This window comes from Oryzias latipes, chromosome 20 (genome assembly GCF_002234675.1).
Source record: "Oryzias latipes chromosome 20, ASM223467v1".
In the NCBI taxonomy this organism is placed as follows: Eukaryota; Metazoa; Chordata; class Actinopteri; order Beloniformes; family Adrianichthyidae; genus Oryzias; species Oryzias latipes.
Window position 1 is genome coordinate 13,481,034 of NC_019878.2, and position 25,688 is coordinate 13,506,721.

The 25,688-nt window shown below is 38.2% G+C and overlaps 1 protein-coding gene across 1 annotated transcript in view; it reads left to right on the forward strand.

Moving 5' to 3' along the window:
- LOC111946595 (catenin delta-2-like) overlaps positions 1–25,688 on the forward strand; it is a 57,745-nt gene extending 32,057 nt beyond the window's left edge. The window contains exons 6-11 of the mRNA XM_023949963.1: positions 5,942–6,191; positions 10,822–10,906; positions 17,841–17,967; positions 21,794–21,925; positions 22,236–22,312; positions 23,145–25,688. Coding sequence (XP_023805731.1) covers positions 5,942–6,191; positions 10,822–10,906; positions 17,841–17,967; positions 21,794–21,925; positions 22,236–22,312; positions 23,145–23,558 — 1,085 coding nt within the window. The 3' untranslated portion in view covers positions 23,559–25,688. The remainder of the gene's footprint in view (positions 1–5,941; positions 6,192–10,821; positions 10,907–17,840; positions 17,968–21,793; positions 21,926–22,235; positions 22,313–23,144) is intronic.

The following is a 25,688-nucleotide window of genomic DNA, read 5'->3' on the forward strand; positions in this document are numbered from 1 at the left end:
CCACCTTTAAGCGATCTAATGTACTACAGGTTGATCTCTAAACGAAAACAGTCACTTTTTTATTCTGTGTTTTTACTATTTTAAATTTGGGTGAAAACATAAACAGGTCAATTTTTTTCTGGTGCATATGATATTGAGTGACTGCTTGTATGTAAGACTGAGGAAATGAATGCAATATTTAATAACAAAGATAAATGTCTGCATTTTTATATTTTGTGATACGATTGATCATAAGGAAACATTCTATTCTTATGTTATGGATTGTAATGCATCATAAAATTCTAATGAAATATTGTAAAAGTGTTCATATTTAAGTTCATATTGACTAAACAGTGTTTTATACTTGATATTTCATCTTTCATTGATCTGTATTTGTATTTATTATTTAGTAAAGGGACAATGCACAAAAAACAGTGTGGGGTGCTCTAAAAATAAAGCAGCTAAAGGAATAGTTTGAACCCTAAAATCTCTTTATAAATCTGAAAAACTCAGTCTTGTTTATATGCTTTCATGTATTGTAGTTTTGTGCAGAAAGAAAAAAAATGCATTTGTTCAAAAAAAAAAAGTGTTTTTAGCTTTAAAAGAAAGTGTTCGATTTTTGTAATTAGCAGTCACTGATGTTGGTCTAAATATTATTTCTGTTTAGTTACTAAATGTCCTTTTCATCATGAGCTTCAAAGTCGACACAAAAGACACAAGAATTTCTTTTACTTTTTTTTTTTTTTAATTCTTTAAAAATGCTTTTCATGCAACAGCATTTCTTTCTCCTAAGGCAGCAAAATGCCACGACCAAGCAGCTTCATGTGTTCACCACATCTTTCTTGGAAAATTACCAACAATTTTACTCCAATAACACTTCTTTTACTCTGTCAGTAAACAATCAAATCGCTCCATTGTTGAAAGTAATTGGATCTCTTTAAATCAAATCATCCATTACAGCATAGATGAAGCACAGCCTGCTTGGTGAGAATTTGTTCCACCATAAGGGAAAGCAACGCAGGAATACATTACTGGCTGTGCCCCTTAGCTGAGCATTGCTATATTGGAGAAGTTCTGTAATATGGGTTCATTAGGCTGCGCAGTGATCACCGCAGGGCTTGTTTTGCTCCTCGAGGGCTTGTTCAAGGTGTAGCACATATTACAGAAACAGGAAAAGTTTACATAAGGGAAGATTTTTCCTCAAGCATGCAGAGGTCTGCCTGCTCTACATCAGGCTTTTAAAGTAGAGTGAGTTGTCATCCATCCTCATGAAATGCATCTTCATTTGCTCCCCAGCTCCTTTTATTTGTCCTGCTGTGCTACTTTCTGTTAGATATGCAGTGAAGTCCCAAAACCTTTGAAGTTAAATGAAGTTTGAAGTCCCACTACGATCTTTTGATCTATTCTTAAAGTGTTTCCGGTGGTCATTTAACTATGATTATGTTGTTTTTTTAGCCAAAAAAAAAAAAAAACCTGTGTCACTTTCTAGGACATAGATGGATTAGGACCTTCTAGGATCTTTCTGTGTGGAGTTTGCATGTTCTCCCCGTGCATGTGTGAGTTTTTTCTGGGGACTCCTGCTTCTTCCCTCCAAAAACATGCTTCATAGGTTTAGTTACTCTAAATTGTCCCTAGGTGTGAATCTGAGTGTGCCTGGGTGTGTAATTTGTGGCCCTGCGACAGACTGGCGACCTGACCAGGGTGTAACCTGTTTTCAGCCCCGTGACCCCGAAAGGCACAAAACAGGTTTAGAAGAGGAATAAATGAAATACTCAAAAATGCGTGAGTGGAACAAAATACTGCTTTGGGGTTTCTTTTTGTGCGAAGGGACCATTATAATACAATTAAAAGCTTTGAAAAAAAAAAAGATTTTGCATAATATAGGCCCCTTAGGGCTTTAATGGCCAGTTTGGGTTTGGAGTCTGAGTCTAGCTACATAAAATGTTGAAAACATAATCATGAAAGAAGTGCAATCTCATGTGTTATTGGACATGCATTTGGATGAATCATTAAAGTATTTCGGAAGACAACTGAATGTTTATTTAAGATTCTGAATAAAAGATCAATTCCCTCTCTTTTAGTGAAGAAGAAACTTTACGCTTTATCAATCTTGTTAATCGGCTAAACACAATTTCCTACAGATTTTCTCAGTCATTCACATTGATGCACTACTCGATTTCTTTTTTTCCAAGCTTTTCTTTTATTTCAATAGTGTTTTAGCAAATAATAAAAATAGTTATACAGCAGCATTTACCTAAAAGCTTAAGCAAGCGTTGCTTTTAATATGCTTACAACAATTAACTTGCTCTTGTAGTTATTGAAACCTTTTCACTTTATTTCCTCTTGTGATATTAGCTTTCGGTTGGGCGACCGATATATCAGAGACTTAAGCAGAAAGTTCTCGGAGAAAACGATCTATTGGTCGTCCGCCTGCAATCCTTCCTACTGCATCAATAAGTAAACTTTGGTCTATCACTTAGAAATTACTCAGATCTTTATTTGCAGCAAGTAAATTGCTCAGTCCTCAGCTAGGAAATCAGTCAGGAAATTAGTTTCTTGATTCAAGTCAGTCAAACAATAAGTGCTCCTCCTAGGATTCAGCTTAATTTTGTCTTTGCAGCCGGAAGACAATGACTGCTTCACCTCTGTTAAGTCTGCCAGCCAGTGATAACACTTAGCAATTAGTACAACTACATTGACATGGATGGGCTTTGCATATTTGTCTGTCTTTCTGGGTAGATTTCTGCATGTGCAGACTTGGCTAGACACTTAAAAGCTTCTATGGTCACTATCAGCGTGTTTTTATTTTTTTTATTTTTCAATGAGGTTAGAATTATCCATAATGCAAGGGGTCTAGTATCTAGTAATATAATAAAGCCCTAAACAGAAGGATGTTTGCATATGTGCAGTTTGTTGTTAAAGTACCAAACCTAGGAATTAGCCTACATATGTATTGGTACATAAAAGTTTCTTTTTGTGCTGAAATAAAATGTGTCATATAATCAAATAACCTTGTAAAATCTGCTTCTTGAGATCCATCTTTGAGAAATTACTTAACCCTTAAACTGATGAATGGCAGTGTTATCACACTAAGGGGTTATTTTACTGGTTTTGGTGAGGAAAAACTAGAAATGTGCCTCTACAAAGCAATTCTAGGAGCTCAAACAGGCAAAGAGGATACTTATGCAGGTAACAGTTATTTTGACAGCAGAAAACATTTTTATAAAACAGAACAAATTGCACTCTTGCAACACTGTTATGCCTTTAAGGTCAGAAATCCTGGAGAAGTGCAGTAAACTGAGCATGAAAGCAAAAAATCATGCTCTGCATTTGAAAAACACTTTTGATTAAAGATACTAACACACTTTCACGAGAAGAAAAAAAATGAGCATATATAAAGCTCTTGAAGTTGTTGGGGGATTTACTGGCAAAATGAAAAAGCTGCTTTCATCTGACAGTGATGGAATGGTTTGGGAGAAACATACAGTATACTATAGAAGTGGGAATTTTGGCAGAAATTATAAATAAAAGAATAGAAGGAGGAAAGTCTTTTTTTTAAGTAATCATAGTATGAAGGAGCAAACCTCTAAAGTACAAGTATGTTTCACTTATTTTTCTATTTTCCCTGAGATGTAATGTATTCAGAGTAGCACCATGCAGAAAATTGTTCATTTAATGCAGAGTGGCAGTTAAAAAAGCAAGAAGCACGGTTCTGCAAGAGCGAGCTGTTTAGAGGTGTTATTTCACAACAAGCGAAAAGTACTCAATGAACTCCTAATGTGATTTAAAAGTCATTTTACCTATTTATTTATTTTTTAATCTCAAACATGCAATGCAGTGGTTTGCCTTCAATGGTACAGCAGTAAATTTTGCGACCTTCATGCTTTTCAACTTTAGAAGATGATACAACTAAATAACTCTTGAGGTACGCTCACATCGACTTGCATTCAGATGACCACTTTCAATGATAAATCGATGTAAACGCACGCTCATTTCGGGCTTCCTCTATCTAAGTTTTAAGTCCGGTCGCGGGCTCTATGTACAAATCAGGCATTCATTGATGACACACTGGAAGTTCAACCAGTTGAACTTTTAACTGCTAAATCCCCAAAACGCTAAAGTTAGACCAATCAAGGACTCTGATTTAGTTATGTGTAGAGAGTGACCTTTTCAAAACATGGAAGTGCCAGCCATTGTAAACATGAAGACGAAGGAGAAGTTAATAATTGTGATTTGTGCCCGACTGGAATTATATGACACCAAATTTTTCATGTATTGGAATAAAAAAAGAAAAAGAAAAAGCCAAATAGGACTTTAGTGATTTCACAAAGTAAAACCTAATGAATAGCAACATTTTATGAAGACTATTTATGAATCTCCTGTGTTCTAATGATGAAACTGTGGATAGTTTAAAAAAAAAAATTTTTTTTTTTTTTTTTTACTAAAATTGTTCAAACGTAATACATTATGGTCTATATTCGCCAATCTAGTGAGCGTTGATGTACACTGGTTTTTTGCAGACTTCTGGGAAATTTCCAGGCCATTGGATTTTGGACTAGTTTATTCAGGCAGTACTACAAAATGGTGAACACACTATATAGTATATTATTTTGTGAGTAGTGAAGGAATTTGGACCCAACCTTTAGGTGAAATGTCGAACCAGTGCAAATCTTGCTCCAGGCTTTTTCTTTCACAGATCTATTCTGATATATAGAAGAGTCGGTGTCATATAATTCAGGTCAGGCACAAACCGCAATTATTCATTTCTCCTCCATGATCAATTTTCAAACGGTCAGTACTTCCATGTTCTGAAAAGGGTGCTTAAGGGTTTTTACACAGACTTTTCATTGGAAGTTGTCCCTTGAACGTGCGTTTCCAAGCCTGATGTGATCGTTGCATTAAACTTTGCATAAAAAACTGCATAGAGAAACTTCATCCACTGTCTGAACAGGTGGTCACAAACGGGGAGCCTCAGCCCTGCATATATGCTTTCAGAAGATATTCTGACATTTACCTTTGGGACCAAATTGATTCCTGTTTACCTCAAAAGATCAACTGTGGATTTTGTCCCTCAGGAGGTCAAGATAACTCCAGTTTAATTGGCATATTTTACAACACAGAAAATACTTCTTGCCCTCCAGCTAACGCTGGTATTTGATACGTCCCCCCCACACTACCTTAGTCGGCACAATCACATCTTTCATCCCATCCTTCTTTAACTGTCGTCTGTTCCTGATACCTCTTGGCTCTGATCTGTCGGGGCCCCGCCCTCTTTCAGCTCCACATCTCACTCTCATGGGAAGTTCCTTGGTAAGTTCATCTGAAGATGACTCAGACACTTTGGAAAATGGAGCTACTTCTCGCCAATATCTATGTGTTCTTGGTAATTTGATGATGAGTGACTCTGTAATTTAAAGGAAACATTGCAACAATTTTACAGTTAGTTTAAGGTGTACATATTAGGCAGAAATAAATTTACCTTTTAAAAATAATCACACACTTCAGTTTAAAATATTACTTTTTTTCAACCGCAGCACTCATGCTTTCCTATCAAACCTCATTTTGTGCTTTTTAATAATTAATATTATTAGGTCTTTTGATTTTTTTTACACTTTTTCAGTCGTCTTTTTCGTTTTCATTTTTCTTTTAGTAATGACAACTTTTTCACTAAAATACACCCCTTTTTTATTAGATTCTCATCATGTCTGTGTGCGTCTGTGTGTGTGTCAGCGGATTTGCTGTGTGCTCTCCAAACCAAATCTTTGAAATTCGCAAGCTGTTATTACCAAGATGTTTCTTTTTATAGTGGGCCTGTCATCCACAGCCTCAGCCAGAATAATTACAATCGTCTCTTTGCATGGTTGTATGAACTTCAATAGTGACTCCCACAAGGTATTGCTAACAAGTCTAAAGAGAATAAAGCTTTGCACCTTTTCTTTTCTTTTCCTCTGCAAAAAAACAGGTAAATATGCCATGAGGGATTTAATCCATCGACTACCAGGTGGTAGTAGCAGCACCAATAATAATGCCACCAGCATAGGAACCTCTGGGACCACTGGCTCTGTCTGCAAGACCATGTCAGACGACACAGTAACTGCCATCTGCTGCGCACTGCATGAAGTCATCACAAAGAATATGGAAAATGCAAAAGGCCTACGAGATGCCGGTGGTATTGAAAAGCTCATCGGGATCGCCCGTAGCAAAGGAGACAAGTGAGTGGGTCAATGTTAACAAGTGAGATCAAGGATTGTTTAGTGTTATTCATAACATATTTCAGCCATTTCGTTCCATAACATGAGATCTAACAGTTAGACTTTTTTTTTTTTTTTTTTGAATTTTTTTACAAACACCATGTAGTTTTAGAAATTCTTTCTGTGAAAAAGCATTACATTTTGTGTACTATTTTAATGTTCTTATCTCATAGAATAAAAAATGCTTTATTTATTTGCACACAAAAAAAAAACCTCAACCACCATGAGCTGGGGTTCATTGTCTTGCCCAAGGGCACTTTAACACATGGCAAGGTGGGAACTGAGCCTGCAATCCTCCCATCAGGTGTTGACCGCTCTACTTCTGCATCATGGCCTCACTATATATTTTTTGAAAGTGAATAGTGGTTTATTTTTAAAACATTTTATGGTTGGTTTATGGCAACAAAAGGTAAATCGTTAGTTTTCAATTTATCAAGTTGAATTGAACTTTACTGATCTCGCAGAAGAGAAATTCACCCATCATGGCAGCTCAAAACCAAGTAAAAATACCAACTACAGATCACCAAATAAGTCAAACAAACAGGTCAATAAATACAAAGAAAAATTGAGTAAAGATTAATTTTTAATGACCTAGTAATAGGTAGAGTAATGAGAGGAGTTTCCCAGTCTGATGGAGATGGGAATAAATGACCTGCAGTAACACTTGTTCCAACACTGGGGGTGCCTGAGTCTGCTGCTGGAGGAACTGCTCAGTCACTTCACAGTCAACTGCACTGGGTGAGAACTGTTGCCCAAGATGGATCTGAGCTTGGTTAACATCCTTCTCTCACCCACCTCCTCCACAGAGTCCAGCGTGTAGCCCAGGACAGAGCTGGTTCTCCTGACCGGCTTTTTCCTTTTCTTCTTGTCCATGTTGGTACTGCTCGCTCCCCAACAGACAAAAGCTTAGAAAAGCAGACGCCATCACAGAGTCGTAAAAAGTCCTAAGCAAAGGTCTGCACGCTCCAAAGGACTTCTGTCTTCTCAGAAGATGGAGGTTACTTTGGCCCTTTGTATGTAGGGCATCAGTGCTACCTGTCCAGTTTATTGTTGAGTTGAGTTTATTGTTTTTGACAATGTCAATTCCTTGGATGTTCACTGGGGTGTGGGCCATCGTTCTTTGTCTTTGGAGGTCAATGACCATCTCTTTGCTGAAATTTAAGCACAGGTGATCGATGTCATACCAGCTCACAAAGACCCTGATGGTACTCCACATCATCTCCTTCAGACCCACCATAGCTGAGTCGCCTTAGTACTTCTGGAGAGGAAAGTGGTACATGTGAAATTATTTAAATCATTTGAGAAAGAAAATGTAAATTTTACAACTTAACATGTTGACACAGCTCCCCCAAAAAAGCAATAAATCCTATAGGGATTTGTATAGTTATCTTTTCATATTTTTGCTAGAAAATGTGCAAAAAACTGTGAAAAATGCTGTAATGTTTCTAAATGTTTCCAAAAAGTGAAACAAGACTAAGCAAAATAATATATATATATGTATATATATATATATATATATATATATGTGTGTGTGTAAAAAATCAAAATAATTTGCCTAATCCTAGAGCAGGATTCCTAAATCTACTGGAAAAAATCATTTAACATCTATAAAGAACCTTTGATGTCCAGAAAGATGATTATTGCTGAATTGGCTTAGAGTTTTTCAATGCGGTGACTTTGTAGCCCAAGAGAAACTTTGTAACTCACACAAGAACACATCAAAGCCAGATTTAAGTTGAGCCATGTCGGCACACGAATGCTGAAAACATAGTTTCTCACCGTAAAACACCACAGTGGATGCTTTAAGGATATTTTCCTGCTTCAGGCACAGAAAATCTTGTTTGGTTGCATGGAATGATGAAAAAAGGGGATTATGTTGACATCTTGAGGAATGCTTTAAAGATTTTGCTGTCAGTCTAGCTTTACGCAGCTGCTCGGTTACTAGAAATACAAGTAACAAAGCAATTCTATAAAATTTATGTGGGGGAAAAAAAATCCTCTTTGCAATCACTGATATTAAAGTCCTGCCGAGGAAACCTTAGCAACAAGATCTCAGTCCTGATTTCTGTGCTCAGACACCATATAATCTGGATGAGCTGCAACAATTTGATTTCTCCTAAAGAATAGGATAAGATCCTTCAAGAGACAAGTAATAAGAGGTTGTGAGTCACTAAAGCTGATTTCTCATTGACAGAGACAAAGCATTTTGTACTAAATCAAGGAGATTCTAGATTGTAGACACTCTTACAAAGATATTGCGTCCTTGTTCCGCTAGAAATCCATTCCTCACTTAACAACTGTATGTTCAACTGTGCTCATGTAAAAATCTAAATTTGTTTGATTTCATGGACGAGCTTAATCATTTTGGCCCAAAACTCTGAGCATATTTTAGTTATTCCATTATGGCTCTAGTTCCTGTGTTTTAATTGACAACATTTCACGTGGTGAGCAGTGAGCCTTGACTTAAAGTAGCCTCGTGTCATCCTTTTTTTTTCTTTTCTTTTTTTTTTACAGTCTGCTTTTCTTGTGCTCATTCATCCACATAAAGCAGACAGAGAACAAAAAGAAATGCACAGTTGAAATCTAACTTTTGTCACCATGGGGGGACCGAGCAGGGTGTTCTGCCAAGCTGCTATGGCAACCAACAGGTCAGGGGTTGTCATGACACCAGAGCGTTATCAGGCAGAGGTCAAACTTTGATTTATTGTTAAGCAGAGAGACCCTGTCTATTTAGGGAACTGTTCTCCAGGGCACTATTACCAAGAGAGATGAGGTGCTGACAGAAACATCCATAAATTCAAATTTCACACTCTCTGTAGTTATCTGCTAATAGCTCACACATCTTCATTTTCATAGGATAGACACACTGTGTTATCAGTCTCTGCCTGGTAAATTTTCATAATTACACTTTTAGATTGGGGGGAAAAAAATGCCAGTTGCATTACAGACATATGGCAGATACTGGCTGCTTATCAACTCAGATGAAAAATGTACGAAAATAAAAAATGAGTGATTGATTCCGGTTGAAACGTGTTCTCTGCTTTAATATATTGAGCTCTATAAAAGGTGAGTCAAATCATTGTCAGTCTAAAGAAGTATGATTGTCTGAGTCCATTTACAACTGCTTCATTTTTACAAAGAAGCAGTGTTTTATTTTTAATAGAATAGAATAGAATAGAATCCCAGAAACAGGGTCCAAAATGTCAACAGCATTAAAAAATGTTGGTGGAATTAATCAAATAATTAATTCACAAGAACAATAGAATAGAATAGAACAGAACAGAATAGAATAGAATAGAATAGAATAGAATAGAATAGAATAGAATAGAATAGAATTTAAATACAGACTTGGGTTCCAATGTCAACACCATTGAAAAAAACACAGACACAGATTTTTTTAATTTATTTAGCACAAATACAAGAAACATACATGGCAGTAATGACATATTATACAAAGAAAACACATCATAAATGTATACACGTGTTCACATAAAAAACATGCTAATGAGCCTGGAAGTGGAAGAAGCCTAAAGGCATTTATAAAGACCACTCCCAGATAAATAAAATGAATAAAAATCGAGATATATAATACTATCAAAACAAAACGATAGACCAGCAAAGCAAAACAAAATTTTTTGATTTTATTCTGCCCATTTATGTAAAAATATAGTTAAAAAACGATTTTGTGTGAGTTCTGTAGGTCGACCACCAAACAATGTTACAATAAAATAAGTAGGGATAAACCCGGTTAAAGGTTAAAATACATTTTTGTTGTATTTTAGGAATAATTCCTATAGACTTAGTTATCATCTTACATACATATTCAGTGTGTTTTTTCCAGCCCAGTTTTTCATCAATCACCCAGAAGGTACGTTTTTAAAACTTTTGTTAAGATACAAGTGGAAAATAATTTACAAACTTAAAAACTTAAGGGCTCAAAAGGGCGTCACACCAGTATTTCCAAATTGGGGACTGGAAATGTAGAGTGCTGTGCCTGATGTTGGTGAGGGTGGGACTGAGTTCATTCTCCAAAGGATTAAGACATTGAAGGAAACCACCTTAGATATTTAATCGTGAATAATCTGTATGGTTTACTGCCATTGTCACATTTTTTCTGCTGCATCGTGTCAACATGTCTGCGGGGAAAATATGGTTTGTCTGCATAAGACGGCAAATGGAAATATTTCTTGAAACTCCTCCAGGGTGAAATGACAAATGTTTTTGTTTTAGGTTTCTGGACAACCACCGAAGAGAGCATGTCTCCCTCCCGTTTCTCCTGTAGCTGTGAGAAGGGCAGGACACATGAAGTAGCTCTTACCAGAGTCATTTTTCAGTTGAGGAGCAGAAGGGGACCATTAGCATGGCAGAGTGGGTCGTTTTAAACTCATCTAAAAACTCTGCTTTTGCTCAAAGAAAATAATGCTGTTTTGAAAAGAGCGATGGGCATCTTACTATGAAAGTCATTATGAGTCCCACTGGCCTGCACACTTCTTGTGGAGCAGGAGGGGGTAGGAGGCGCAGTAGCATGGTCACATTAAAATAAATAGGGTCCTAGAGAAATAGCTCTTCATCTTTCTCCATCTTTCTGCAGACACTCGGCGAAGGTGGTAAAAGCAGCCTCTCAAGTCCTCAGCAGCATGTGGCAGTACAGAGACCTGCGCTCACTCTACAAAAAGGTAGGAGGGGCCAGCAAACGCTTTTCAGCAATATTTCCAGGTTTAAATGCATTCTGGGGCATTTTTCTTTATAGATTGTGGTTTATGTTACTCTGTACTTCCTGCTGTACTGTTTGATAACCAGGAAATAATTCTTGATGGTCAAACATCAGTCACCCAAGGTCTTTTGTCGTTCCGCCCACACACACCTGCAACATTAGGAGGCAAAGAAAAAGCAACTTACTAAAGCAGAAATGTGCCAGAAATATAATTAGACAGAGGTAGCAATTCTAATAATTATATTAGGTGTTGTGAAACTGCATAATCAGAAATGCCAGGGCTATATTTAGCAAGCTGGCCTTGAACTGTGTTAAAAGGAGGGTGTTTGAAACAGATGGTAAGGATTATTCTCTATGGAAACCCTTTAATGAAGCAATTAAAATACAGTAAACACAGTTGTATTTTGCCTCTTTATAGTTGGACCTCTGAAACTTGTAATTCATATTTATAGAGAACGTAATGTAATTTAAATGCCACTATAGCTATAGTTTATACGCTTTTATTGTTTCTTTTAATGGTTTTACTAATAAAGAATAAGTCATTTTAAGTTTATCACATTTAGAAGCTGCTTTTCATGGTAGGTGTGTTTTGTGTTGTGTATGTTGTTCAGGAAACTGAAATGGTTGTGTTTTTTATTAATGTGAACCAAGCAGCCCCAGGATTGCAATGGTTAAGAACATTTTTGATTATTTTGTTGCTCTGGAACTTGTCAGGGGATCAGGTTACGGATCATTTTTAAATTATAATTTACAAATCAACTAGACTAATACACTGAAAACAGGCTCAGTATGCTCTCTAAAATGCTATCTGTTATTGTCTTTATAACATTATAGTATATTAGTATATTAGTCTTTTTTTTTTACTTTACTATAAAACACAATACGGAAAAAGCATGTTTACATCTGCACTTTATGGATGGAATTGTATTTTCAAGTTTAAGGAGGTTTACTGTATTTCAGCCGAAGACCGTATTCCTCTTCATATGAAAAGCCAAGTCAGCTCTGCTGCTTAGCTGGTCAAAATAGCAGACTTCAAGACAGCTTTTTAAATATAATAGTATGGGTAAAGTATAGTCTCAGCCTATAGATAAAAGCCTATTGAGTTACTCTCTTCGGGATGGAATTCAGATTAAACATCCAAAATACTTTTAAAATGGGCTTTTAGTTTACCAATTCCTGGAGGTCTACTGTATAAAGATGTTTGTCACATGTATTTGCAGTTAAAAACAGATATTTGCTCTCAGCTTCATTGGTTTTAGTGTAAAATCTTTGTTAAAACAAAACTTCAAATGAGATTATTTGAACAGCACAACCTTTTCAACTTCAGTGAGTAATTTGATCTGTTATTTTCCTTTGATGGTAAACTGTGGTGACTCTTGAATTTCAAGTACCCGCATGCAATCTTCAAAGATGTTGTGGAGCTTTTAAAGCTCCTCTAATAAGTCAAAGGTATTGTTTTGAAAGCAGCTCTGCACAGAAAAGTTCAAGGAATTATTTTTAAGATGTAGCTTCAACGCTCATTTGTTCCATCAATTGTAAGGGTAAAGCAGAAGAGATTTAACTTATAAAAAACACACACAAACACCAAGAACACCACTGTATCTGTCTTTTGCTTCCGTTTTTTAAAGATGGATCAACCCATGGGACCTGCACGATCCTGATTTTGTGTACTCCTCATGCGTTACACTCTCATTTACCATTAACATAGACCAGTTTTCCCACCTGAGCCACATCTGCTTCATGTTTCTCTAATATTACAACTGAATGGCTTCACAAATGACTGGATAAGTTTTACACTACACAACATCAGATGAAGATTTCCAAATTGTCCTTCTTGTATTTATTTTTATATTGTGGTATGCCTTAATAGTTATCCTTAACTATTCATATTTCAATGCAATAAAAATAGCGATCCTTTTATGGCTGTCATTTAAAATCTGTCTAAACTTCATAACATGCACTCTTTAAATACGGCTGCATTAGTCTGCATCCAGTCATTTTTTAAAGAGTGATAGACACGTTTCCTTAATAATTCCCTCCTAAATTGCTCTGTTAGTGTCAAAGCAGTCTAATTTTCCAACTGTGTAAAATGTTGTGTTAGACGATTCACGCTTTGACTTTATCACCAGAGTCCAGAGCTCAACTTAAGTGACTTCACTGCAAGATTTCTTCCATGGCACATTAGGTCATGCATGTTAGCCGTTGCAAAAAAAAAAAAATCCTGTTAGCCTCCAGTCCAAACATGGATTAGCATACAGTTTAGATGAGAGAGAGAGAAGTGGGTTGTCTCTGCAAAGTATTTGTGGAGGAAAAGGAGAGGAAAATGCAATGAAGAGGGATGAGAAAGAAGTGAGAAGTTGAGCCGGCAGACTGGGGATTGCATACGTACCATTTTGAATATAGAGAAGGTCAATAATGCAGCAAGTGTTGAAGTCTTTCAGTGAGCAATAAAAGCATTTGGAGAGAAATTTCTCAGAAAAATATAAGATTATGTTTGTTTTTTCAATCGTGCATAACAGATTTATCTCTCTTTTTTTATCAAACTTCAGTCGGAAAACTTAATGAAATCCCATCCTTCAGCTGCACATCAGTCAGGCCTGAAGAACAATGCTCGAATGAGCCCATCAATGAACACAAAATGGACAAAAATAGCATCTGAAATGAGTTAAAAGATTAGTGAAATCAGAGGCATGAATAAACCAAAATAAGAATCTGTACCAACAACAGCATTTAATTTTGGAGGAAACATACATTCCATTCGTTTGAATAAAGTAAAGTTTTCCCTATAGATAACATGGCCAGTTTCTGTGCTCAGTAAATGTGTTTTTGTGTTACTTTCTGTGCACTGTTTTGATCTGCAGCTGCCTGCAGTTTTGCCAGGGGTCATCTTTCAAGTCATAGAAAGTGCAATGCAACAGGGGACTTCTACTCAAAACATGGAACTGAGGCACACTCCCATTGTTAATAAAACTATTTTTAATGGGACCAGAAGGACCCAATTGTGTGACTCAAATCAATCCTCCCACTGCCTCTGTTCTTTACGTCCATAAACAGAGCTCTAAAGTTCCTGTTCACACTGTTACACTTTGTCATGTCCCTGCTCTCTGCAGAACTTCTGTTGGGCTGCCGTGCCTCATTTCTTGATAAATGATCTGTCTTGGGCACTTAATCAGACACATTTTCCTTCTCACACACACATATAGTCTATATAGGGCCGCTCACACATCACAGTCATACATCAAAAACACACACAAATCAGATCCAAGCATATGACAGATGGAGTTCAGGGTCAGAGGGATGTTGTGTTTCTCACACATGTGACAGATTTACAATATGTTCCAGGGATTCATAATTTGCCGTGTGGGTGTGTTTGTGTGATCTGATGCATGTGAGAAATTTGTGACTGATGTCTGCGTGTGAGGTCATTGATTGCACTGCCTTGTGTTTGGCAGGCGCATATCTCCCTGATCACAGAATGGTCTTGCAAATTAGAGGAATATCTTTATAAAAGATGAGCAGGGTAGGATGAAGTGTTAGTTTGAGGTGGTTACTAAGGATATCAGCCTGTGCTTGGTATTCCAGGGATATTGGAAATCAAACTAAACTCAGGTCCAAGGTATTCCATCCTTGTTTCACCTTGTTCCTCTTGAGGTGTTTACCTGCATTAAAAGAGAACAGTTAGATGTTGAGATGGAAATTTGCTGAGATGTCAGGACAGAGGCCAAAAAGGTTAGTTTAAAGCTACGTTCATACCGGGCATGTAACGTGTGTTCTCACTGAACTATCGCTACTCAATACTAGTGCATGTCCACCACCTACAGTTAGAAGAGGCTTGCTGCAAAATGTTGAAGCGGCGCAAATCTCGTAAAGGTTGCTCCAGGCTTTTCCTGTCACAGCAATTACAGTATTAGTTTCTCCTTCATGGGCAGTTGTCAAAAGGTTGGGACTTCCGTGAAATACAAAGGACGCTCACCCATACGTCACTACCAGTCCTGATTGGCTTACCTTTCAATGCGCGTTCAATGACTGTTTCAATTAAATTCAATTTTCTTTATTTCAAACACAAATGAAAATAAACACAAGAGTTAAAAAAAGACAGATATAACAAGACAGTGTGTTTGAAAAGGAGTGGGTTGAAGAGAAATCTTGTTTGATTCCACCCCTTTTTTACAACACCTGATGATCTACTTATTTCTATTTACAGTTTTCTACATGTTATACATTCATAATTACATTCTGCATAGCACCTTTGCAGAAGTGATTTTTTGTTTTTATTGATCATTTCTTGCCTTGTACAGTTAGAGCCTGAAAATGGTTGTGAAAACTTGCATAGGGATGTGTAACCGCAAGAGTTTTAAATGCAAAAGCCAGAAATGTGCACATAAACACATTCACACAGACTTTTTATTGAAAATGGTTGCCTGCGTTGCCATGAGCACTTGAACCTAGCTTAAGAGCTGAGCTGATCTTCTGTACAGGCCACTCTCTGACGACAAATATGGAGAACATCAAATTTAAACTCATAGTGGATTATATGCGAGTGAATCCTCAACTATAAATCCTTGAATCTGATTGTGGTGAGTCCCACCAGAGATGCTTTTCCATGTCAGGTTCACTGGGTCCGTGCAGAACTCCTTAGTTCAAGTGCTCATTGCTTTTTTACTTTGACGTCCTGCAACCTTAACCCTACGATCCAGTAATGACAACAGGCCGATTGGTTGCCTAGAAACCCACAATTCTTTGTGTCCTTTCATTCCCACAGTTAGAGCTAAAAGAATGTGAGAAGAAGTGGGTGGAAAGGAAAGAAAAGAAAGAGTGAGATGAGTGAGAATCAGAGAGACCTGCATACTCCGCAGTGATGCTGCCATGGTGACATTAAGCATAGAGCGTGATGGTTTTGTGTATCCCACTGTGTATCCTAATGTTTTTGTGATGACTACATTTATGTTGTATAGTGTTAATAATGTTTTGTTCTCATTGCTGTGAGGACTGCTGCAGTTAAAAAGTTGCGTATTTGCCCAGCGTGGCTCATTCCTGGGGCACCATTAGTTAGCTTCTGCTGCTGGCACACTACACACATCACTCTGCAGAATACGTTTATCCTGCAATATTCAGTGCCCATGTCCACTTGAGCAGCATGACAGTATAGGTAGTGTCTACCACCACAGACACCACCAGAAGGTTACTTTATTTTTAATGAGGTTTGTCCATGGAGAAAAGGAGAGGTTGAATGTGAAATGGGGGGGGGGGGGGGGTGATACGACTTGAGGACTCCTGAATAACTAGATGAAGTGAGAATGGCAGAGGCTACCTTTGAACTGCTGCATGTCAGAGGATCCAGTTTTCCATTAGTTTACAGTGCTACACCATGATATGGGACTCTGCTCCCTCCTCCATTCTCATTGTCCCACTTTCTCCTCTTACTCCTCCATCCTGATATATCTGACCCTCTGTCATTCCTTTCTCCTTCTTCCTCCTTGTAGTCTTACATTCAATCTTGTTTTGTCCTTCTCATCTTTACTCTTCACCCCACACCTTTTCCCTTTCATCCCCTTCCTGTTTTGGTCATTTTATTCTCCTTGCCCTCCATTTTCCTCACTGCACTGAAATAATTCACCTCTTTCACCTTCTCATGGTCACCACCTTCCCACAGCTCAGCTGAGGCTTCCAGCGTGTGGAGCTGTGACAGAATATGCCCGGATTATCTTTAATCATCTGCTTGCGCTATGCTTTTTGAGGTACCTAATTATCTTAATGCTAAATTGAATTTGGTTCCAGCTCTGTGATTGCTGTTGACTCTCCTAATTCACTTTTTATGAAAAGGGCTTTGCTCCAATCACTACTAAACTAATGCAAAGTCATCGGCTTGGCAATAATTATGCTTGTGCGGTTGTTGTTTATATTAATTTTTCCGACAAGGACAGCGGGATGTTTACTACTCTGAGTGGATGCAAGTTTTTTGAAGTTGTGACATTGTGTGAAAAGTAATGACCAACACATGCACCAACAATTGTCATCCATTCATCTTCTTCCGTTTATTACCTAACGGGGTCACTGGGCTGCCAGAGCCTATCAGGGGACACCCTGGACAGGTCGCCAGTCTGTCGCAGGGCCACATATCACACATCCATTCACTCTCACACCTATGGACAATTTAGATTTGCCAATTGAGCTTTGAAGCACGTTTCACGGTGGGAGGAAGCCGGAGACCCAGGAGAGAATCCACGCATGCAGCATGCAACAGGGAGAGCATGCAAACTCCACACAGAAATTGATGTTCTGGTTCAAATCCCCCAGCCAGGACTTGAACCGGGGGCCTTCTTGCAGTGAGGCAAGAGCGCTGTGCCACCGTGCAGCCCCCAAGAACCAACAACTATTTTGATGAAAATTATTTTGGGTTAATGTTGACCAACAACAAAAAGGTCATAGTTTCCAGCAGAGAGGAAAGCACTTATTTTTACATATCTAAGTTTAATTTGATCTGATTAAAAATTGGATTATATTCAAGAATGTCAAACAAAGTTTATTTATTAAATATTCTTTTTGTTTTTTAGATTAAGTTTTGTCCAACTATTATGAGTTTTCTGTAGTGCAACAACATTAATGAGGAAGAGAATCATATCCGAATTGTGAAGTTTGTATTTGCTTACCTTTTTTTTTTTAAATACTATTGAAACTTTGTTATTGAACTTTCTTTGTAAATCTTTAAATCCAAAGAAAGTTTTTAAGCGGTACATTTTGATAAAAAATAAAGATTTTGTTCAGTATTGTTACACTGTTGTTTCTGTGAGTTCTTCTTCTTATTAAGTGTGTATGTTTGAAATGTGCTTCTTTTATATATATTATTTTTTTTATTGGAGTTACTGAATGTTTTTTCCTGGCTTTATGTCTTGCAGGACGGTTACTCCCAGCATCACTTTGTGGGCTCTGCTTCAACAATAGAAAGAGACAGACAGAGGCCATACTCCTCTTCAAGAACTCCCTCCGTTTCTCCTGTCAGGACCTCCCCAAATAATCGCTCTGGTGAGCAGTTAATGACATTTAAACAGTCTCATTAGTCAGATCCATTGAAAGTGTTTATTTATTGATTTATTTAACCTTTATTTATCCATGCAAGACAGAATTAAAACAATATTCTTATTTGCAACTAGGGGCCAGGCAAAAGGCAAGACCTGCTGAGAAAGGCAAAGAAAATTAGTTACAAGAAACAGGCATAACACATACAAATCATTCAACTGATAACAGCAGTTGTTTTTATTTAAAAGTCAATAGTAAGTAGGTTTCAGTTTTAATCAAATACTTATTTAAAAGTTGATTAAAGCTAGGCAAAAGTGTCATTTCAGAACTTTCTATATTCTTTGCTTCAGTATTTTTGCTCAGACCTGCTGGGTCCACGTTTATATTGCATTTAAATCAACATTTTTTGCAAATTTTTCAAACTTGTCAGTATTTGTCACAAATGCGACAAACAGTAGACTACCATGTGTTGGAAAAAAGTCAAATGGGATAGAAAGCATCGACAAAGTGGGTTTAGCCAGCAGTAGCAACGCCTAACGGCTGTATTTCTTTAGTCAGGCTAAATAGCTTTTAGAATGAGAGCCTGCCACCTATTGGCTCGCACGGTGTACGGTATGATAATCATTAGCCTAGTCTGAGCCCAGTGGCCTTCATGGTTGTGCAAAGGGCACATTAGCATTAGCTGTTAGCCTCCATAGTTGAAGAGCCTTTAGCTGTTCTTTTTCCACACCGGGCTTAGCAAGCTGATGAGGCAGAAAAGTACTTTTCCTTCCTTCCGGCTGAGAGAGGTCTTCAAGGACCGACTAAGAGAGAGGCTGACATGAAGTAGAGGGAATGTGTGTGTTTGTGTGCGAGTGAGCAGAGACAGAGGGAGGGATGGGAGTAAGGCATATAAAAAGAAAAGGCAAGGGGAGACGAAGAATCAGGGGGATGGCTACCAGCAAAAAAAAATGCTAAGAAAATTTGTTAAATTCGCACCCCAATCATCTTTTAATCTTTTGTAAAAAAGCGTTCCCAGTAGTCTTTTAACTAGTATTGTGCCATTTTTTGGCCAAAATCAAAAACCTATGTTTCCTTGGACGTAGTCCCTGCAGAGCGGCAGTAGTTCATCCGAAATTTGACTCTGAGTTGTGGGCGGGACTTTTGGCTCTGAGTTTTTCCATTGATTTCCCATCATCCCTTTGTTTAGACTCTTTAGCTAGCTTACTCCCCCTACAGGTGGTGAGCGATATTGGAGCTATCCAGTCATACAATTTTGACCCAGATGCCAGCATGGACGAGGAAAGGGTACACTTACATGAATCTAGTTGTCTGCAAGTGGATGCATAGAAATGCATAGAAGCAGAGCAGGTAGTTTGAGGGCCTGCCCAATGTAGATTTTACAAAACAACTACAAGCTTTTTCAAATGTACTTTTTTTTGTCTGGTCCTAATTCACAATGATTTCAATAAAAAATACTCAGAAATGCAGTTTTAATCCTAATTTTCTTTATATGGTATATGATCTCCACCAGGAAAAAAAATGTTCAAAGTACATGTTGAAAAAAAACAAAAAAATCTACAATTTTCATTGGAGTGGTCTTTAAGGATGGAAAGCAATGGCAATGAAAAAGGAACTTATAGATCACACATTGCTGATAAGTCAGCATAAATGTGACACCTGAAGCCTTGTTCCCTCCACCCTTGGCGACGCGCGTTCAAGCAGTCACTTTAAATATAAAGTATATGTAAACACAAGTATATATGCATTTTGGGTTTCCCCGTTCAAAAATCTTGCATTCACGTGTTGCCATGCAAGTTACAACAACTATTTTTAGGCTCTACGCATTAAACATCGAACATCCGTTGCAAGTTAAACCAGAAGAACCTTTGACCAATGAAGGACTCATAATTGGTAGGGATGGATGGATGGGGTCCAATGTAATTCACAGAAGTGCCAATTGTCTGATAATTGACCATAAAAGAGAAGTTCATAATTGCAGTTTGTGCTCGGCCAGAATTATGACACCAAGTCTTTAGATCAGAATAGAGCTGTGACAGAAAAAGCCTAGTGCAAGATTTACGAGCTTTGCACTGCTTCGACATTTTGCACCATTTTGCCTCTTCCAACTATAGATGGTGGACATGCGCTAGTAAACAGTTGAAAAAGGAAAAGAAGAAAAATCCCATGAAAAACATGTGAAAAAAACATGCATTTTTTATTTTAAACTTGCGTTCAAGAACCGCGTTCTTGAAGACATGTGACATGCTCAGTGTCGTTGCAGCTTGAGAGACACACCCTGTCTCTGTTTTAGCCTTGCTATTGCCTGCCACTTCTCACTTATTGTCTCATTATTGCTTATTGTCTTACCTCTCCTTCTTATTTCTCACCTTTTTTATGGATCAGCTCAGTGCTCACTCACTCAAACACAAATACACACTGACAAGCGCCCGTGTCTCCTGACGGCTTACGCTCCAGAATGCAATTAAACTCCTCAGAGATGCATCAAAGCAGAGGGAGTACAGGTGGCAACACATCGGGGCATGAGGAGTGAAAGAGCAGGTGTGAGGAGGGAATGAGAACTCACTGGAAAAGAGAAACTGACTTAGATGCTTACAGATAAAGGGTGGAAAGAAATACAAAGGAACAGGGAAGCCTCTGTAGCCATCATGGCTTCCTTTGGGTCTTGCAGTCTCTCAAATTGTTAGAGAGGTCCCCAAGGTAACTGTGACCAGTGGTGATAGCTTTGTAGGATGTCAGTTTGCTTTATTTAACTGTATGGGCATATGTACTGTTTTTGAAGTTCTGCAGAATGGTTAAAGAAAAAAGCTCTGTTTTCCTTAAACAGCAAATATGAAATAGGATTTCTATTTTAAGCAGTTCAGCTGAAAATGCAGTACCACATTGAAACATTTTATTTATGTTATTGCTTGTGGAGATATGTAATAATTTTTAAAAAATCAACATTTTCATTATTTAAACAAGTAAGTCTTTAATTTTTCTTTGAACTTTATCATTATCTTTATAGCTGTATTAAGGTTTTACTTAGTTTTTCAATTGCATTTTTATTTCTAGGGACATCTATAATTTGTACTTTATGGAAGATGCATTCATATTTAAGGTGGACAGACTAAACCAACTTGACCAGTTGTTCACCAAGTCTTTAAAGTAAACCATCTGGACAGGAAGTATTGAGTAAGCATTGAAAATAGGCTACATAGAGGATTACAGAACTGTTTGTCTGTCTATGGGTAAAAGGGACAATTTTATGTATTTTGCACATATAATATATTAGTATTGCTGCAAATACAACTTTGAAGGACATATTTTAATTGAATAATTATCTGTATTTTAGCTTTTGTATGATGTCTGATTGATCAAATCTAGAAAATCACAAGATCAAACCTCCTAAACAAATCACAAAAGAAAATATATTCTCATGTTTCTGATATGTACAAGCTGTGGAAACAAGATGTTTTTGTAAGCATTTTTAAAGATTCTGTTAACTCTGTTGCCTTTTAAATGAATGTCAAGGTGGTTTTCATAAGCTTTAAAAGTATTCAAAAATAAATAAATAAAATATGTAGACTATGGTGAGAAACACACACCAGTAAAAAGCTTTATATTCAAGGAATGTGTCCAGAAATGCAATTTTGCAAGTTTGCAGGGACTGTTTCACAGGCTGGAGGTGACCCTTTCTGCTGACAAGCTAAATGATGAGTAATGACTGTGCACCTTGAAAGACCAAGAGACTCGCAGACATAAGCAGACAGACTGTGAAGACTCATGCTGTTCTGCATTTCCTGCTCATTACTGTGTGCGTGCGTGTGTGTGTGTGCGTGCATGTGTGCAGCAAGCGCTCCAGCCTCCCCCAGAGAGATGATGAGTCTGAAGGAACGCAAGATGGACTATGATTCCACGGCAACCAACGCTGGTTTCCATGGCAACAAAGGAGAGCATGCATCCCGGAAAGACGGCATGGCAGGTGTGTGTGTAGGCGTGTCAGTGTGTGTGAATGTGTTTGGAGACACAGTTAATTAAATTATTTTATAATTTTATCCGTTTTTTTTTTTTGTTTTTTTTCTACTAGTTCTAACACCATTTTTCTTTTCAGTAATTTTATCTTCTGTTTTCAAGCATTTATTTTGTTTTATCTGCCTCTTCCTCTTTTTATTTTCTCTTCTTTCTTTTTTCTATATTTTTTTAAAATGTTTTTCAAGATATTGTTACTATTACTGGTTCTCATCCTTTGTTAAAGAAAAAAACTTTCATCTTCTCTTTTTTCATTTGTTTAGTTCAAGTATCATGCGGAACATCTACGTTGTTCCGAAACTCTTACTTGACCAACAGCGATGATATCAAGCAAAACCAGGTGAGTCCACAATGCATGTTTTAATCACATGTTTAGTCTTAAGATTTTTTTAGCATAGCACGTGTGTCACTCACTGCGTCATCATAAAAAGGCATTTATTAGGACAGATGGCAGCTTGTTGAAAGAGGCGCAGCATAGAAACAAAAGGTGTCTCACTGTGATAAGAGATGCCCTGGCAGAGCATGCAACACCGCCACTCTCTCAGCTCAGACATCAAACCACTGCATCCTGAAACTACCCCTCGACTGCCAATTAAAGCCGTTACCCCTGTTGATTGTGATAATTATTTGTTTCTGCTTAATGCCTCTGCTGGTGAAAAGGGAGGGATAACAGAAAGCATCACAGCCTCTGACTTGGCAGATTAGAGCAGAAAATGTGGTTGGGATTTCTAAAACTGCTTGAAGATTCTAATTAAAGTTGGGTTCATTCAACTTTTATGGCTGGTGGTTTATACTGAAGGTGGATAAAATATAAAAAAAAGACAGGCAACGTGTTTTTTTTACATGAATGCAATTCACATACTGTTACACAGAGCTGTCTGTGTGAGTGATAACGTCCGAATCGAATAGCCCTTTCAGTGCCTGCATGTAGTAAAGAACTCGCAGCATGAGTTCCTGCCCAACTGAGTTCTTTGACCCAGTGCTTTGCTTTTAAAGTCCCTTTTCCCCCGTGTTTCCGCCCTCTACCTGCCACTGTTCTTTCTATTTCTCCATTTTTACCTCCCTGCATTTTATTTCTTCTTTGCTCCCACTACCCACATTTCGTTGAACTTTTTATCTTTCCTTGCTGCACCTCACCCCCATCCCGCCACATCGATCATTCTTCCCACCAGATTCCGGCCCAGCCCTGCATCGTGCCCCCTCAGCCCCAGCAGGACAGCCCATCAGCAGCTGTGCTAAAAGACTACGACTCCTACCCTCCCCCTCCGTCCTTCCCCCAGCCTCAACCGCCACAGCCTCCACCTCACAGCCAGAGCCGGAGCTTTGATGAGGCCTACTACGAGGACCAGGGGCCATCGCCTCCACCATCCCAGCCACCAGTCCCACCTCAAGCTCCGCCTCAGGCCCAACCCCAACAGCCTCCCAGCTCCACTGGGCCACCCCGGGACCCGCGGGAAGATCTGCGAATGCATCTGGGCCTCAAGTCCACCGGCAACTATGTAGACTTCTACTCGGCCTCTCGGCCGTACAGCGAACTGAACTACGAGACCAGCCACTACCCAGCCTCACCTGATTCCTGGGTCTAGTGCGTGATGGAGCCAGGTGGATGACTGCAATTTTTTGTCTGAAAGGGATTATTTTTGCAGGAGCTTAAGTGGCTACATATGGCAACTTGGGAAGAAAAAAAAAGACCTTGATGCCAAATCTTTTGGCGGGAAAATTGTGTTTGTTTGTTTTTTGCCAACAATCAAGACAGAGCCAGATGGGGTTAAAAATGATGTCAGATGGTACGATAAAGAGAGACTGTGCATGTGCATGCAGACATTTTTCTTTATTTCAGAACATTTTTCTTTCCTTTCAAGTTGGCTCCATTTCATCCCTTAGTGGAGCTCGTAGAAGCTGATATGAAGGAGTGTCCAAGACAGGGTGCTCTATGAATAAGAATGAAAATATAAAAAGAATGAGAGTGTATGCAAATGCACCAGGGGAAAGAAAAGATAAGATGAAGAAATAAAGGGGAGCTGAAGAGGAGAGGCTCTCACCCTGTAGGAGCTGGAATTGGCCTGACCTTCTCTTGTAAACAGAGAAAAGGAGATGCTACTGAACAAGATGATATGAGGTTTTTGAGGAGTTCAGAAAGAATAAAAGCACAATGAAAGATGAAAGCACACCAGGCAGAAAGGTGAGAAGTGGATGTTTACCATTTCACCAAAGCGACAAACGTAGCACTGGTTTCTATCCGACATTTTTTGTTGCCATGGTCTTGGCCTTAAAGTGTGTTGTCAGCGAATGTTTAACTTTAAGAGACTCTATTTGGTCGTCAGTCATTAGCATTTTTATTTGTATTTTTCTACATTTTCCCTTACATTTCTTTTTTATTTTTTGTGTAGATAAAAAGGTAAAACAATGTCCATGTTATAATCTTTTTTTAATGATGGGACATTTGACTGAATCTACAAAATAATCAAAATTAAAGGAAAATCTGAACATGAGCCTCAGATAAAACAAACATTGTATATCTGGACAGGAAGCCCTGCAGTATTTGTGTTTGTTTTTTTCTTCTCCATCAGGTGAATTTCAAAGTGGACATTACTAGATGAAAAGATATTGGCAGGACAGCATTGTATCTGAATCCCGGTGCTTTTTCACTGCCTGAGGAGTACATTTGTTTTCTTATAGCGCACTGTCTTTGGAAACGGTCACCCATTTGACTTTGGAGGTTTGTAATGTTTGATAGTGTCCACTATCAGTGGTTTATCATCTTTTTTTTTTTTTTTTCGGTCAAAAGGCTGGTCTGTCATGCCATGAATATTGTACATGTCATTGTACAGTAGAGATAAAGAAAAGAGTGAGGTGACATTGTGCCAAACTTTGAAGCACCAGTCCTACAGGACACTTTTAGAAAGTTCTGTTGAAGTTTACAGACTATGACTCCATGACTCCTTCTACTGTAACTTTTATTTTCTTGTGTGTTAATCAGGTGAGGCTGTATAAATTATTTCTGGGGGGGGTCATGGGTAACTTCTGGCCCCTATACATGTACAGACTTGCCTCCATGTGTTGGCCGAGCATGTGTGAACGTGTGCGTGTGGACACTTGTGTGTTTGTGTTTGTGAGTAGGTGCATGTATGTGAGAGAGTCTGTAAGTGTGCACATATAAACCTGAGCGAGTGTATCTATGCATGCATGTGTGTAATCGTGTGCGTGTGCTTCTGTGCGTGTGCGTGCGTGAGCATTCCTGTGTAAACCAATGTCCAAACAAGGCATTCCTACTGACAGCTTGTCTGATTTTACAACATAGAAAGGTAAAAATCACTAGAATAAAATGTTGATATAGAATGGCAAAGCTATAAATACATGAATATAGGTATAAATATAATTATACATATGTATATATATATAATTTTTATGTGCTGATGTCAATGTCACTAAATGCAACAAAATGTTCACAGAGAAAAAATATGTGCTGTACAACAGGACTCAGTTAATTCAAGCATTGATGCTGTTGATCAGAACCCCCTGCTGCCCCCCCAACCACAGTCTAAATGAAACAGAAATCCCCCCCCCCCCCCCCCCCCCCCCCCAAAGTGCTCAGGCTCTGGTGCGAGTTGTGCGTTATTGTGTGTCCATGCTTCTTAGATGAGCCCGCTGAGAGAGGAGCATACTTGAACACGAGAAAAAATAAAGACAAAAATAAAAGACTCTTTGCAATCAAA